Source organism: Phoenix dactylifera, chromosome 8 (assembly GCF_009389715.1).
Source record: "Phoenix dactylifera cultivar Barhee BC4 chromosome 8, palm_55x_up_171113_PBpolish2nd_filt_p, whole genome shotgun sequence".
NCBI classification, from domain to species: Eukaryota; Viridiplantae; Streptophyta; class Magnoliopsida; order Arecales; family Arecaceae; genus Phoenix; species Phoenix dactylifera.
Window position 1 is genome coordinate 16,450,088 of NC_052399.1, and position 16,366 is coordinate 16,466,453.

At 41.9% G+C, this 16,366-nt stretch overlaps 1 protein-coding gene across 16 annotated transcripts in view; it reads right to left on the reverse strand.

The window, feature by feature from the left end:
- LOC103702521 (protein TSS) overlaps positions 1 to 16,366 on the reverse strand; it is a 36,461-nt gene that overhangs the window by 15,017 nt on the left and 5,078 nt on the right. For 14 of the 16 annotated variants that reach the window (XM_039129059.1, XM_039129058.1, XM_039129046.1 and 11 more), the window contains 18 exons: positions 10,799 to 10,871; positions 9,635 to 9,934; positions 9,374 to 9,441; positions 9,140 to 9,271; positions 8,917 to 8,958; positions 7,691 to 8,215; positions 7,431 to 7,588; positions 6,796 to 7,351; positions 5,757 to 5,819; positions 5,549 to 5,650; positions 5,121 to 5,438; positions 4,747 to 5,040; positions 4,544 to 4,648; positions 3,755 to 3,888; positions 1,501 to 1,684; positions 617 to 748; positions 374 to 486; positions 55 to 145 (listed from right to left, as the gene is read on the reverse strand). In XM_039129059.1, the coding sequence (XP_038984987.1) occupies positions 55 to 145; positions 374 to 486; positions 617 to 748; positions 1,501 to 1,684; positions 3,755 to 3,888; positions 4,544 to 4,648; positions 4,747 to 5,040; positions 5,121 to 5,438; positions 5,549 to 5,650; positions 5,757 to 5,819; positions 6,796 to 7,351; positions 7,431 to 7,588; positions 7,691 to 8,215; positions 8,917 to 8,958; positions 9,140 to 9,271; positions 9,374 to 9,441; positions 9,635 to 9,934; positions 10,799 to 10,871 (3,390 nt within the window). The remainder of the gene's footprint in view (positions 1 to 54; positions 146 to 373; positions 487 to 616; positions 749 to 1,500; positions 1,685 to 3,754; positions 3,889 to 4,543; positions 4,649 to 4,746; positions 5,041 to 5,120; positions 5,439 to 5,548; positions 5,651 to 5,756; positions 5,820 to 6,795; positions 7,352 to 7,430; positions 7,589 to 7,690; positions 8,216 to 8,916; positions 8,959 to 9,139; positions 9,272 to 9,373; positions 9,442 to 9,634; positions 9,935 to 10,798; positions 10,872 to 16,366) is intronic. The other 2 variants (XM_039129060.1, XM_039129061.1) reach the window with 1 other exon arrangement.

Sequence of the window (16,366 nt, forward strand, 5' to 3'; positions counted from 1 at the left end):
TAGGGTTTAATTAAAAAGAAAACATAAAACTGGAAATCCTACTGAGCAACGCACCTTTAAACCGAGGTTTCTCCTCCTTGCTGACTCACTATCTCTTCCTCTGGTATCTTGGTTGGGATTTATGTAATCAAGGAGATCAGACACACTACCAAGCAAAATAACAAAAATTTAGAATTTCCTTATAGGAAAAAGTCAATGGAAACAAGAAATAAGCTCAACTTGGCATATCCAGTGAATGACAGTACTAGCTTTTCTGTATGAGTATGTACTGAAATTTAGCAGAGTCTTAACAGAATCTGCTTGTTAGCGAGTCTGGTTTCGAGAATATCTGGTCTAGCTATTTATTCTAGTCACAAACTTCTGCAATCTGTACCTTAGGTGGCCTTTGCTGGCGATCGTTGCATCAGGCTTCCGAGTACCATTGCGAGCAGCTTCTTGCTGCTCAATTGCCTTTGACTCAAAGTATTCAAGCCATGCAGCAGCATCCTGCAAAATTCAGCAAGAAAAATTCCAGGCATGAGAACATGATAAACAGAAGAAAAGGGCAGGGAGAAGAAACATAAGGAGATGAAAGATCTGTTAGTGTCTCCTTTGGACCAATTTGCAAGCAAGGTACCTGGGTTCGCAAGTCATCAGGACCAAGCTTTGCTCGAAGAATTTGCAAGGTAGTTTGTTCATGTTGAACACTCAAAGGATAAGCTTCCATCAAGGAGAGTGCTATTGCTATGGCATGGTAACTAGCAGCAGTCTGAATATTCACGGTAAGGTATATAGATTAATATAGGCTACATGTGAAATTTAACATAAAAAGAGTACATCAAAAGCCTACAGGTTGTTATCAGAAGGTTCCACAAGGATTTCACTTCCACTGCTCAATATTCAAACCCCTTTGGTGAAACTCAAAAGCTGCCAAGGAAGCTTGACCTAACCTTCTTATTAGAATCACCTTCTTATTGATCATAACCATCAAGCCCAACAGTGTAAACACATGCATGCATGCATGCATGTATACATCTATATATGTACATATACGCATGTATATATTTTATACATACATGCATACACATAAATTCATATATATGTATATAAAAAAAGAATCCATAGGGCATAGTAGGCTATACCTACCAAAATAACATAGTCCATGCTTTATATAGTAAAATTAACTTAACATTTACAAGATCATCATTTAGTCATTATTTGATAGACCATACTCCATAATTCATATTGTAAAGTTAATATCATAATAGACTACAAAATTGACCTTCTACCACTTTATTTTTGGAGTTGGAGGTATTATCTAAAGTGTATCCAGAAAGTATCTAGAGTGTTTTTTTTTTAATTTTGAAAAATAGGATACTTAACACAATTACTAAAAATGTATGCAAGAAGTATTTGATTTTGACGAGTATTGCTATCAGATTCAGACAAGATACAAACACAAGCAGGTGATTTGAAGTATCCGTGCTTCCAAGATTTTAAGGAATGAGAACAAAAGGATACCTGAATGTGATCAGGGCCAAGTAATCTCTGGTTGCATTTTAAAGCTTTATGGAGATATCTAAGTGCCAAATGAACATTTCCTAGACCTTCCTCCATCATGGCCACGTTGATATATGTTGCAGCTGTGTTTGGATGAGATGGTCCACAAGTAAGATGTAAAAGATATAATGCGCGCTTCACATACCTGAGAACATTAAAAAAACAAAAGGAGCACGAAAAGATGGTAATTAACATCTCACGAAAGCATGGTGCTGCCTAATTAAATTTCAAATAAAACCTAAAGTTATGACAAATAAAAAAGTAATGTCCGAGCATCCAATTAAAGGAAATCTGATAGCTTTTTGTTTTTATCTTTGTAGCCTTTAGATATTCTGTACCTTCTCAACAAAATAAAAATGTTGGTACCTTAAAATCAAGGTACAGAAAACAACCAGATTAACTTACCATGCAAAACAACTGATGGCATATTTAAGTGGCTTCATGGATGAGGTCTAACTTTTAGTTGCCAGAATTGAGAGGGAGTGCGGGAGTGGATGTGAGTGTGGGTGTAGGGAAGCAGATATATTAGAAACTCTTTTAGTAAGGAAGTGCTTAGGAAGCCATGCTGGTTTGAGATTGCAAGAAGATTTCAAAGCAGGTGAGTTACCCTAGATAGAAGATTCTGGCTACCAAGGGGAAAACACAGATTGAATCAGGGAAACTTAGTTGTTGCTGATTGGGTCGCTAATAGCATTGCACTACAACAAAGGGTAATGATGTACTTTTTTATATTTAAAAACCTGATGATGCTAATTAACTTGGTGCCAAATATCGAATGATATATCAACTAAATTCTATTAAAAATTAACCATTGAAAACAATTGCTGCAATACTTAAGCAGCTTTTATGGATTGGGAAAGCATCATGTTCCACCCACAAAACCCAAAACAAGTAAAGGGCAAGTTCAAGCATCCAAAAGAAACCAGGGATACTTAGAAATGGAGAAACCAAGCCTAATTAAAGTTGATGCTTCAGCAATGTCATGTATCGTTCCATCTGATGCCTACCAGTACTGGACAAAACTTGAAATACTGAATGGACCCAGCACCAAGCATTATATGCATTAATTAAATCATTAATGAGGGTTAGTGACATTGCCCTTCTGTTTAAAATTATGTTCCTATCTGGATACTCTTTGCATCTTATTCCTCCTAAACTATTTAGTTCAGCTCCTTCACAAAGTGCCGGATGATGCAACTCTGTGCTACTCCCTTCAGCGAAAAGAAATACATCATTCTATTACAAATGCATCATACTAACTACTTTTTCATCATGATACATTACTATATCAACACAATTCAAATATACTGAACTATTGCATTTATGAGAGGAGGACTTGAAAAATACTTTTTCAATATTTATTGTACAAATAAATATGTTTTTTCCAACATTACTAGCTCTATGCAGTGGTGGATGAAGACAATAAATGAGTATTTGACACAAATTTTAAGCCCCCAGTCATCATTAAAGCAAATTAAAAGATGCATCATATTTAACCCCTTTGTTTTCTCGTACTATCATGTCAAATGTATAGCATTAAAATGAACATAAATGCAATTAGTTTCAGAACGACCGGTTTTGGATACCCGACTGAAGCATGGATTGAAAACCTGCATGGAACCCTTGTGTATATGCTGCATTTTCATACTCATCGGCAAAGATATAAGTTTCTTGTTTTTGAAATAGTGAAAGTAAGAATTTTTTACTTTATTTTTTCTAAAATAATGAACATGACTTTTAGTAATAGAAAATAAAAACAATGGCACCAAATATATTTTTTCCTCGGTTTTTGTGATTTTGTCTTTAAAAATAAGAAATAAGAAATAAAAATGATGCCAAAAAGGCCCTAAGTTGTCAACCACATCAGCGTTATTTACACAATAATATATCATTTAAAGACATTAAGATTATAAAGCCTCTACATCAGCCTCATTTACACAATAAATGTATCATTTAAAGGCCCTAAGATTATACAGCCTGAAGTACATGAGTGCAATAAATTTCATAAAAATGAATATATGAAAGTCTTTTGAGCCAACCAGACAGAAATAGAGTTACTTATTTCACAATCAAAAAAAATATAACCTTATTATTTTTCTTACATGATGAAAATATGAAGGGCAATGACAGAAAATTAGAAAGTAATTGATCACATTAACATCAAAACAAGTCCATGCTAGATGAACTTTAATTTTCAGAAAATGTGGAATCTTACTTTAGAGCTAATTCTGTGTGTTGAAGTCTGTAATAGAACACAGCTAGGTCCCCATAACTCTTCATTGTATCTGGATGATCCAGCCCAAGTTCCCTCTCATTTATGTCTAATGCCTTTTGCTGATAAATTGTTGCCTGTAAACATTACAACTATACCAGGTTTAAGTTTCAAATTGAGAAATCATTCTACTCCACACAAGTAAAATTTGCATAGACCATCTAATTTTACTTTTATGGATATAGCAAGCTAGAAAGGGAAGATGATTAATTAAAATAAGTACATAAATGCAGTAACTTGTAATATTTAATCAACAACAATGGTCTAGAATCTGAAGTCAAGAGATGCATGCTACATTCATCATGAAGAATCCTATCAGTCATATATTTCATGAACTTCATCCACATACCTGTAGAAGCGAACTATCCATAATTTTTTTTATGATTAGTGGGAGTGCAACTAAGTTTTGCCCTTATCTGTACAATGAATCGAACAGCTTTCTTCTTTTCCCTTATATTGATTGCATTCCAGAGTGTGTAAACTATAACTGAAACATGTTCAGGGAGAGAAGAGAAAGATGGAAGATGTAAACTAAAGCACTCAGGTTACAGATATCATGCACTATCAAGGCACACCTACCTTGCTTCGAAGTCAGGATCAAAATTTTTCTAAGTTTTGGCTACTATAAAGTTATTCATTAATGATAACCTGAGAACTATATCATATGGTCTCCAAACCTTGCCAAGGTTTTGTAGAGATGCTAGAAAATAAATAAGAACATTGAAAACATGCCTGATTGAAGTCTCCAGTGTGGTAGAGGACAACAGCTAAAAGGCTATAGGCTCCAGCAGTCATCCGATGGTAAGGACCACACACTGTTATCAGCTTTGCTAGAGCCTGCATTCACATAAAGTTTAATATGCAAAATTAAGAAAAAGACAGGACAACTATGGTGAAGCAGTGTCATCTACATGGATATTTGACAACAAAACTACCTTTGTGCCATAGTTGACTGCATCTTCAAGTTTGCCCTTGTCAAGAGCTGTTTTTGAAGATTCCAAAAGTTGCCGTCCATCTGCAGATGAGCATGCAACTTGCTGCAAAACATCCAAAAGCAGCATGCTGTGGTTCATATTTACAGTATAATTGGCTTCAAATAACAGATCCAAAATCATAACAAAATTTATGTTTTCTACCTTATGCACAGGCACGATGCTGATAATATCCAATTTGTGAAAGGGAAATGCATAATCCATATCAAAATCTCTGGGTGCCAGTTCAATACCCACCTAAAGAAAAAGGAAAATGTGAAATCAGTGGCTAATTACAGGTCATCCACAAGTTTTCGGACAACACAAGAATGTGTTACCTTATGACATAGTCCTCTCAGAATAGCATATTTTCTCACTTCACAGAAGTTTGTGATTGTAAGTTCCCATTCGTATCTCTTTTTCAGAAATGCTACAAGCCATCTCCACACAAGGGGATGCACATTGGCAGCACAATTTGAAACTCCGGAATCAGGAACACCAAGGAGTAAATTCAGTGCCGCAGCAATTGATATAGCCAACTCTCCACTATCAGAAACAGCAGCAATCACAGCTCGGAGAATATGCTTGAAAGCTCTTACTATCATCTCATGGATACAGAGGGACTGCACATGTGACAGCTTCTCCGAAAGCTTGACCTAATAAAGTTAATCATTATGCATGATATCAATGATAATTAGCAGGATATAAATATATGTAAAGTTGGCCTGTCCAGGTAAAAATGACAGTTTATAAACAGCGAACTTACAACTTGCCCTAGAGAGCGCATTCGTAGACCTCTAGTATGCATGAAATCAGTCAGAGTCCTACCATCAACAGGTGAAAGTTCCAATGAGCCAAAATCTGCAACCTGAAACACATGCCATGGACCAAATAACATGATGTAGAGTCAACATGCCCTCATGAAATAAGTACATAAAGAATATATACCGGCCAAATCAAATATTGAAGCTTACCAACTTTGGAATAGCAACTTCATCATAATATTTCAGAGCCATCTCAGTTAATTCCTGCAGAGACTGTTGATACAAGAGATTATTCTTTCACCATCACACTGATGTCACATCAAAAATTCTTAATCTAGCTGATGTATAAATGGTATAACCCACATTCCATGAGCTCTTGCAATTTAGTTGTTGAGAAACAGAAAACTATGACAGATGCTTGGTATAGTGGAACATCGTACAATAACTAAATGAATGGAAAGAGGGTTATCTCTCAGCATAGTATAAGGAGAAAAAAATAAAGGTGACCTGCATGTGAAACTAACTACCAAAACATAAGATGATAGCGAAAATCAGTGAACAGTTGGCATATGACCATGTCCAAATTTCAAAACTACTAACTTCATGGTCGAGTAATCAGTTTGGGAAGAATTTATTAGCATGAAGCACGTAGTCAATTTGGTTGCAACTGGCTACAATTAGACAACTGAAAGCAATTAAATATCAAGGGAAGAAAAAACAGCAACCTTATCCATCTATATGGTTATATAAAAAAGTTTGAGAGAATCTCACATTGGTTTTCAACCTAATATTGATTCTCCATCGATTGGTTCTAAATTTCTAAACTAAGCACCTGTGGGACCAGAAGGGCCCAATTATGAAACATAAAGAACCAATTCGTAGGTAGGCGACATAATTATTGGCATGAAAAATCTGAGCTCATCAAAACCTGGAAAACCATACTTGGGTACTTTAAAATGAAAATGTTTGATATGGGCATTGCACCAAATCTTTGATGTGTAATTTAAAGACCTAAATGCCAAATTAGAACAAAAGCCCAGAATTTGACATCAGAAATTGAACATGAAAAACCTGTTGTCGATAACACAGTTAAAAAATAAAATATTGCACTGCATTATGCTTTCATATAAAGCTGAAAAGCAGTGCCTTTTTTATGCAAGTTCTATTTCCATTACATCAGAAGCAAAGATATATAAGTGATTAATTCCAAGAGAAGACAAGGAAGCTAGTTCTTCATTAATATTCTTACCTTCAGATGAAGTCCTGTTTCCGATTCCTTCAGACGTGTAAATGCAGGATCAGGTAACAGATCTTTAAGTGTGCATCCATTCTCACTTGCTTTGCCATCTCCCTGAGGTTCCACAAAAGGCAAATTGGCATTTTGGCTTTCCCCACCAACTAATTCACTAGATGATTTTTTGTCAAGAGATGAAGATCCTTGTTCACTTGAATCTGCTTTCTTCTTCAGATTCTTAAGAATCTTAAGAGGCTTCCCAAGGCCTTCAACTCTTGTCTCACTTTTAGCCTTTGCACCATTTTGCTTCTTATCTTTTTCACCAGTCTGTTTCTTCTCTTTCTCTGCATTGTTCTGATCCTGCAAATGCTGTATCCAGCAGGCTCCAAGTTCCCATCTCATGAAAATATTGGGGCTAGCTTTCTCTTCCTCAAGTTTTACTAGACTCTCCTCCAACAATTTCTCTACAAAAGCTTGTGCTGCAGTGAGTTCTTCTTGCTTTAAACTTTGTGACTGATTCAACATTCTCTTCTCTCCCGATGTACGGTTTTTGTGAAGTAGCATTCTTAAACTGAAATAACCAATGATTGCTTCAACAAAATAAAGCCATGTCAAGTATTCTTCATAGCAGAAAAGATAATTATGAATACCTGTTGATGTTCAAAGCATGAGCTCCCCCTTCAGGTTGATCTGTGATATCAACAGATTGCAAAGGAAAATTGGCTTTGCTTTTCTCCTGATGATTGACTTTCACGACTGCAATGTAACCACAGTATCTCACATCGACAACACCTAATGTAGTAATATCCTGCACTTAATAGCCCACAAGTTTATCCTTTGGCCCTAATGTACATGATGGTGAGAAAATGGTTTTAAAAAATAAATAAATAAAGCTGAGAATGTGTCATACATGGGCCGCTGTATTTTCATCTGCTGTGATTCCTTTAAGCAGGTTTCTCTCAGCAAGATGTTGAAAGTCCATCCCTGTTGTTTTACTCCCATCAATCTTAGTATCCACCTTGCAGCTCGCATCTGAAGCATCCTTAGTGACAGTGATGCTAAAATCCCCCACTGTCTCAAAGTGCAAAACTCCATCTGCCTCTGCCAAAGGTATAACATGTTTTCTCCCCATAACATGTTGTACAGCTGCAATGGCTCTGAAGACTGCAACATCTACAAATAAGCTGTGCAGCAGGAAAGCTCTCCTGTCACGGATTTGCCTCTCCTCTGCTGTTTTGCAAGGCATAGTTGTGAGAAACAGAAACTCATTAGCCCAAGGCAACATATCACTTTTGCCATCTCTTCCCCAACCACCCCCATTGCCTCCCCATGTTTCATCCTCTACTGGAAGGGAAGGAAACGATGATGGTGACTGAGCAGCAATTGGAGGAACAAGCCATGTGTTTGCACGAAATCCATAAGGAAGATTTCCAAACTACAAAAGGGGAGATAAATTATGAATTCTTAATTTACTAGTGATAGCTTGTATTTATCAAATTGGCAAGGCGAAGATATACATGTTATAAAATCGACACCAACAAACAAAAAGATTTCTGGTTATGACAACCATGTGCATCAACAGCAACATGATTAAGATGGTGCACAATCTTTCAGAATATTATAGATCATTCAAAAGTATTATGATAAAATGTATACCAACTGAGCTCTTGGGATGAACCCAGAAACTCATCAGGACATTTATAAGCAATATAATTTAGCCATCTAGCACTTTGCCACATAGAGAACACTTTTTCCTTCTTTTTTTTTTTTTTGTTTCCTGAGGGTGTGGTAGCAGAGCGTAAGGTACCATAAAAAAATTCTAGAAGTAAGGGACAATAAAACTACCGAGGTAGGAGTCTAGGAATAAAGAAAGTGATTATGTCAAATGTCGCATAAGATCCTCCGTTGCAAAGGTTGAAATCAGTCTTATCTACAAACAACAAAAATGCTAACAATTTTTAAGCCCACAAGCAGGTTTCTATACCAAGTAACTTAATTCAAGTTTTTCTCTACATAGAAACACATCTCCAACTGCAAGAATAAGAGTATAGGCCAAGAAGTAAAACTTAGCATAAATCCAATGCAAGCCTTTTACAAGGACAAGAAACAATCAGACTATCTAGACAACATACCAACCTTATTACGTTCCGAGAAAGCTTTCATGAGATCTTCATAAGCCTGTCAGCACATAAAAAAGTGTTGAAGTTTGCATTAGGATTTTGATTCCGCTAGTGTAATGTAACAAGGCAACAAAATCATAATGCTCGAATTCCAGGATCACTCCATCTAAAAAGCATCGTTAATCCAAATAATTTGAAAACAACGGGAGAAGTAATAAGAAGGGAAGAAGATGGACAACATTATCGAAAGCTCTGCTGAGTTGTCTCAGCAGATCGACGAGATCATGACAAAGCACCCGCTGCTTTCCCAGGCTGTAGAACCCCTTGGCGCGAGCCTCCACGACCACCAGTTTCCCATTGCAAAGCTTCGCCTTTCCAATTTTAGATCCAATTTTGCATCAGGATTAGTAAACAATGCATAATTATCTTCAGAAAAATGATTCTTGAAAGGAAAAAACAAGAAAAAAAAGTACTTCAAGGAAGAAGAGATGGTCATCAGAGGGAGATTCTTCTTGCCGAGGTTTCTCCGTTCGCCTTATAACTGCAAGAGAAATCAATCACGGAAAAAAAAAGGTTCTTGATTCTTGAATCCCAGAAACGGAGAGAGAAAAGAACACTTCTTGATTCTTGGAAAAAGAACATAACACTTCCTGATTCTGGGAAAAAGAACACTTCTTTATTCGTGGATCAGAAAAGAAAGATCCGAAGAAGAAGAGAAGGAGAGAGAAGCGTACACTGGACAGGAGGGGTCAGATGGGAGAGAGAGAAGAACTCGTAGAAGGCCCCGAGCCTGGGGCACGCGCCGTTCATCTCCGCCTCGACGTCCGCCGGCGCCTCCTTGGGCGGCGGAGACGTCTTGTGAGACGCGACACCACCGGCTCCGGCGGCGCTCCGCTTGGCATCCTTGCCGGCGGAGTCCTTGGCATCCTTGCCGGCGGAGTCCTTGGCGGGCGAGGGGCCGAAGCAGGAGGTGCAGGCGACGATGTCAAGAAGCCTCCTCACGTGCGCGACGGCACTCTCCTCATCGTAGTCCTCTGCACCAGCGAAAGCGACGCCACGGCCGGTCAGTTCATAAATAAAATAATTGTTTTTCCTACATATCCTCTAAATATTAAAATTTATGTGAATATCTTTTTAAAATTAATATTTATATATATATAATATTTGTTTTGCTGGTATATCCTTCTTTTTTTTTTTTTTCTTACATATATGGCCACACCATTAAGAAATTAGTGGTTTATAATTCAAAATAACTGAAGTACCCTTACTCGATAAATATGCAAAAAAAATATAAAGATATATACATATATAATAATAATACTTTACAAAAGTATTCATAAAAATTTATATATTTAAGAGGGTTTACATACAAAAAATTTTAATTTTATATTTTCTATTAATGCAAATTTTATATCAATTTAGAGAGTATTCATAAAAATTTAATATTTAGAAGGATATTTATGTAAAAATTTAAAAATTCTTTTGCGTGTATACCCTCTTAAATGTATGATATTGTATGAATACTTTTCAAAATTGCTATTTGTATGTATATCCTTATAAAGATTTTTTTTTGCATGTTTACTCAATAACGATATTTTCATCATTTTAATTTTAAATCGCTAACTTCTTAATGACGTTAGATAGTATGGATATATACGCCAAAAAAAAAAGATATATATACAAAACAAGTGTTTGATGAGGATATACATGGAAATGTCAATTTAGAAGGATATTTATGCAAATTTCAGTATGAGGAGGGTATGTATGTAAAAAAAATCTATAAAATAATTATTTTTGCTCTTTTTATAAATTGGCGTTTTCTTAATCTTTGGGATTTACCTTCGATACTATTAATTGATATGGAAAAAATTAAGGAGGAGGGCGAGTTTAGTATTTACCTTCGACCAGGGTAAGAGTGCACGGCTTTAAAGCGGCCACGTCCACGGAGTCCTTTAATCTCGGCCCTCGGACCTGAAATGGAGGGCCTGATGCTGAGACACTAGTATTGTTTAAAAAAATTCTCTGGGCCACGTGCATGGCAGAGAGGAGAAATGCAGCATAAGATAAAAAAAATAAAAACCTTTTTTCCCTGGCCACGTGATTCTTCAAATTGGTCTCGCATGATCAAATTCTTAGTAGGGAACAATTCAGTTTCAATTTATTTTAGAATTAAAACAAAAAAGATTATATAATAATGACATCCATTTTTGCTGGGTGGTTCTATATACACCCCTCCTATTGCTCAGGACACCCCCCAAAAATTAAAAAAAAATTAAATACTCTCTACACCCCCCCCCCATTTGCTAAGGACACCCCTAAAAAATTAAAAATTCCTAAATTACCCCCCACCCTCCCCACCCCCTCACCTAAATTGCTCTCTACACCCCCCAAACCCCCCCCCCACCCCGCTCTTCCCCTCCAAAATACCTCGCCAACGCCCAAAACCCCCCGTTCCCCCTTCTTCCTCTCGTCGCCGGCATTCTCCCGATCTCCGACCACCTCGCCGGCTTCTTCCGGAACCACCTCGCCGGCTTCTCCCGAAATTTTTTTTTTTCACGGTTCGTGCTCCGTTCGGCACTGGATCGCCGAACAAAAGGCTTCTGTTCGGCTGAACAGTGCCGGACAGAAGCCTTCTGTTCGGCACTGTGCAGCCGAACAGATCTGTTCGGTTGAGGGTTGCCGAACAGAAGGCTTCTGTTCGGCACTGTTCAGCCGAACAGAAGCCTTTTGTTCGGCGATCCAGTGCCGAACGGAGCACGAACCGTGAAAAAAAAAAAATTTCGGAAGAAGCCGGCGAGGTGGTTCCGGAAGAAGCCGGCGAGGTGGTCGGAGATCGGGAGAATGCCGGCGACGAGAGGGAGAAGGGGGAACGGGGGAGGAGGGGTTTAAGGGGGGTTTGAGGGGTGTTTTTTTTTTTCTTTTCAAAACGAAACGGAGGAGGAGGAGGGGGGGTGTATGAGAAAATTTCAAGGGCAATATGGTAATTACACTAAAGGTTAGTTTGGGTTTTTTTTTTTTGGTTTTTGGGGGGTGTCCTGAGCAATAGGGGGGGTGTATATAGAACTACCCATTTTTGCTGCACATGATATTCATTTTTTTGACCAAAAAATGCATCGTACTTCCTAAAATTACCATCAAACATGTTCGTTCATAATTATTTTTTGAATGACAAAGCACAAAGTTGATTTAGAAAAACTTAGCATTCTTTGTTTGGCAAATTATTTGCATTTATTTCGAGGAGGTTGGTAGGAAAGCGTAATAGTTTTGATGGGGGGCGAAATAGATTGTCTTGCACACAACAAAAGGGTCACCCAATTTCGGTCCAATAGACACCAACGCCTGCGAGACGGAACCTCGGTCCGGCTCAGAACCAGCCCGACCTCGGATCCCGTCGAAAGCTCCTTCGACCTTAGAGATAATCGTCGACCTGCCCCGACCAAGCTCGAGGCGCCTCCCGTGTTCGCCAACCCGTCCCGACCAAGCTCGGGGCGCCTCCCGTATTCGCCGCCTCGCCCCGACCAAGCTCAGGGCGCCTTTCTTATTTGCTGGTCCGTCCCGACCGAGCTCGAGGCATCCTCTCCAATAATATACTCCGACCCTTGAGCTCGGGGCGCTCTGCCGAGCACACCTCGGAACCCGGGATGCCAGGCTAGCCTCAGCACCCGTCAAGCCGACCTCGCCAAATGCATGATGCGACCTCTCGATGAACTCAGCCTTGCCAATGGCCGCACCCATATGCGTGCCCACGCCCTCCAACATAGTCGTACATTGCGACACCACCACGCCATACTTCACTTGCTGGCCCACGACAGTTACCGACAAAGCACGCCCCTGATCTGAGTGGGGGCCGCCCTACGGCGTCAACGGGAAGCCGCTGAAGAGCTCCTCCGACCGTAGCCATAGACAATGCACGCTCCTGATTTGAGTGGGGGGACGCCCCGCAGAGTCGACCAAGAGCCAAAAAGGCACCGTTGACCGTTTGTGAGAAATGATGCCGCGGCTGAGCCCGGGGCACAACAACATGGCAACTGAGTCAATCAAACTACCTCGACCTCAAGAAAAGTCCGAATGCGGCCCGACCTTGGTCCGAATGCCCCAGCGAGACTTACAGAAATCTCAAAGGCTGAGAAGTGAGAACATCAAAGCTTGCAACGGCCTCCTATCTTAAAGACGCTCTAAGCTATAGTGCGAGAGCTGGAACAGGGCCAGTTCGACCCGGGCGCCTAAAGCGCGCCAACGGACGAGCTCGGGAGTAGCAGACTCCAACTCTCCGAGATCAAATTGGAAGTGAACGCCAAGCACAAGGACTTCGGCGATAACTCGACACAGCTCTTGCTATGCAAGCTGGGCTCGGACGTAATCTGCGCAGTTCGGATCTTGGTAACCAGACACAAAGCAGGACGAGCTCAAACCCCAAGCCGGACTTCAAAGGCAAAGCAAAAGGAGCTCAAATACTTGATAAAAGGTACAAAGTGCTAAAAAAAAAAAGCATACTTCATTGATATCAAAAAAGCCGAGGGTCGAGTACCAAAAAAAACCAACCTTGAGGCCAGATAAAATACAAGAGGCCCAAGTGGCCGACTTTACAAAAAGGAAAAAAATAAGCAAAAGGCTTAGCATGCTTGGATCGCTTCAGGCTCAACCTCGGAGACGGCTTTCACCTCAGCATCGGCAGTTTTCTCCGCCTCGACTTCAGTGGCGGCTTCCATTTCGGCCTCGGCAGTAACCACTGCCTTGGCCTCTGAGGTGACTTCAACAAGGTCCACCACCTCGACGACAGGCTCAGGCGCCTCCGCAAGCTCACTTTCTTCGACTCCGGCTCCGACCTCCTCCTCAGCAACCCCATCCAGACATGGGCGCAAGTTGCTGGAGTCGACTCCAGGGCATAGTCTCTGGGCCTGATCCCAGCAGTTCCCAAAATCCTGGATCATGGTGTCAGTCGCCCCCTCCGCCAGCTCATCCAGATACTGCTCGGACTCGCAGAAGTTTTGGACGGCCACCAGGACTTGCTCCTTCGCAAGCCAGTCGAGTTCCTCGGCCTTCAGCTTTAAAACTTCGTTCTCGCGCTTCTAGTTGGCTAGTGCGGAAACGAGCTCCAAAATACGACCCTCGGTAGTTGAATGTACCTGGAGGAGCTCAGCTTCCATCTCCTGGATTCGAGCGAGCCTGGCCTTGACAAGAGCTTGGGCCCGCTGCCACCCCGGCTCGGCGGCCGCCGACTTTCGCTCTGCCTCCCCCAGCCGCTGCTCAGCATCGGCGACTCGGGCCTCGGCTTCCTTCCTTTGCCGCACCGCGACCACCGCTTCTGACCACAACTCCCAAATTTTCTTCCGAGAGTTGACCGTGGCGTTCCCTAGCAGGTCGATCAGATGGAGCAGCTGGCACAAGAAAACAGAAGTTAGTCGAGGTCAAATATCTACGCAAGAGTGATATCACTTACCAAAATACTGGTGGTGTACGCTTCGTTGACAACCCCAATCAACCCTAGCTCCACCAGCTGAGCCCGGTCATGCGGAAGCGAGGCCCGACGGATGACTTCACGGGCGACCTCGCTAGACTCTAGCGTTGCATTGTCCTCAAACAGTTGACATTCGGGGCGGAACGGCTTCCTCCCGAACTCCGAGGGAGCGGACTGAACTTCGGGCGGAGCTACGACCCTAGAAGAGGACCGAGCCCCGAACCTGTCCCCCGGCACAAGGCTCGGTGAGGGAGACCGAACGACCCTCCGGGCACTACGAGCTCCTGCGGGTGCTGCAACCGCCCACTTCACTGCGCCCCCTTTGCTGCCTGTGGGGGCAGCCTAGCTTCAATTGGAGTAACCTGCTCAGGCTCAGGCCAAGCAGGCTCAGCAATGACGATCCCAAGTTGGCGCTGCTCAGCGCCAGAGCCCGAAGTAACTTGGGCTTTCTTCTTTTGCTCGGACCGAGCTCCATCAGAGGCGGCCACCCTCTTATGGTATCTAGCCATTAGAGTCTCGGGGTTGAAAAGCATCTCTGCAATTTCTGACGACAGAATTTGGTCAAAATTCAATACAAAAAAGAAAAAGAAAGGAAAGAAGGAGACTGCATCACCCTTACCCTCGGGATGAGCCGAGCTCAAACCGATATTCATCAGGACTTCCTTATTAAGCAAATCGGGGAGCCCTGGAGTTTCTTCCAGACCGAGCAGCGTGTCTAAGGTCGCCGGCTCGAGCTATGACAACTTGGGGAGCTTGTTATTAACAGCGACCCGTGGCGAACCCCAGGTTGGATCAAACTCCCACGGCCGCTCGGAGGAAAGAAAGAAAAATCTACGCTTCCACCCGTGAATGGAGGAAGGCGCGCCTCGAAAGAGTGTGCAACCTCCTCGAGGGGAGAAGTATCACCACCCTTTATCCGCAGAGTTGGCTTTCAACATAAAGCAACTCCGAAAGACATTGACCGAGGAGGGTAGGTTATGTGCAAGGCACAGGACCAAGAAGCTCACTATCATCCTCCACGAGTTTGGGGCGAGCTGTGCCGGGACTAGGTGATAAGTTGTCAGGAGCTCGTTTATGAACCCATGCAAGGGAAACCTCAGCCTCGCTCGAAGTGTTTCTGCAAACACCCTGATCTAATCCTCAGGAGGATTATCGACTCGAGCCCTAGGCCCTGGGCGCTCTTGGGTGAACCCAGAGGGAATAAAGAATCGAGCCCGAATCTGGCCCAGCTCCTCTTCACCCATGGCCGAGTCGATCCCATACAGGTCATGACTCCCATCGAGCTCGGCTTCCTCCGACGACGAAGAAACCTGAGCCCGGGATGGGCCTGCACCAAGAACAATGGCTCTCGAGGGCGACCTCATCGCCTTGCTCACAACAAAGCAAAAGAAGATAGAAAAAGAGCCCCTCCGAGCAACCGAAAAGGATGAAGACACCTACCTAGAGTTCTTACCGAAGAAAGCAAAAGGAGAAAAGTCGCCAAGAGGTTTGCTGAGAAGCTTTCAAATACTCCAAAGGCCTCCCAGAAAGCTCGAGAGCAACAACGGCGGCCAGAAAGAAGAGAGGAAATAGAAACCCTGGAGGTCTCCCCAAGGCTTTATATAGCCTGCTTCAACGGCTCCAATCGACTTCCCCAAACGACGGGGCAGCCAGATTTCACCACGCGGCAAGCTACGGAGTCGTCTCAGCAAATCTCTTCAGATCACAGTACTAAAAGCCAATCATTATGGCGGACGCTCTCAAAAAATGGGGCATTGATGATTGGCCCCTCGCATTCTGTCCAGCGATGCTTCGAAAAGGAAGCGCGCACGCAACGCATTAAAGAGCTTCCACAGCCACTTCCTCTTCGATTGATGTGACGACCTAACTTATTCAAGCTCACCTTACAAAGTACGGCTAGAAGCAATTGGTCCCTAATAAGACATGCATACCCAGCTCGGTGTGCGCATCTTCATGAGCACTTAGCTAAGACGCAGGACGACCAATAGTCCAGCTACTTCCTTCGCCC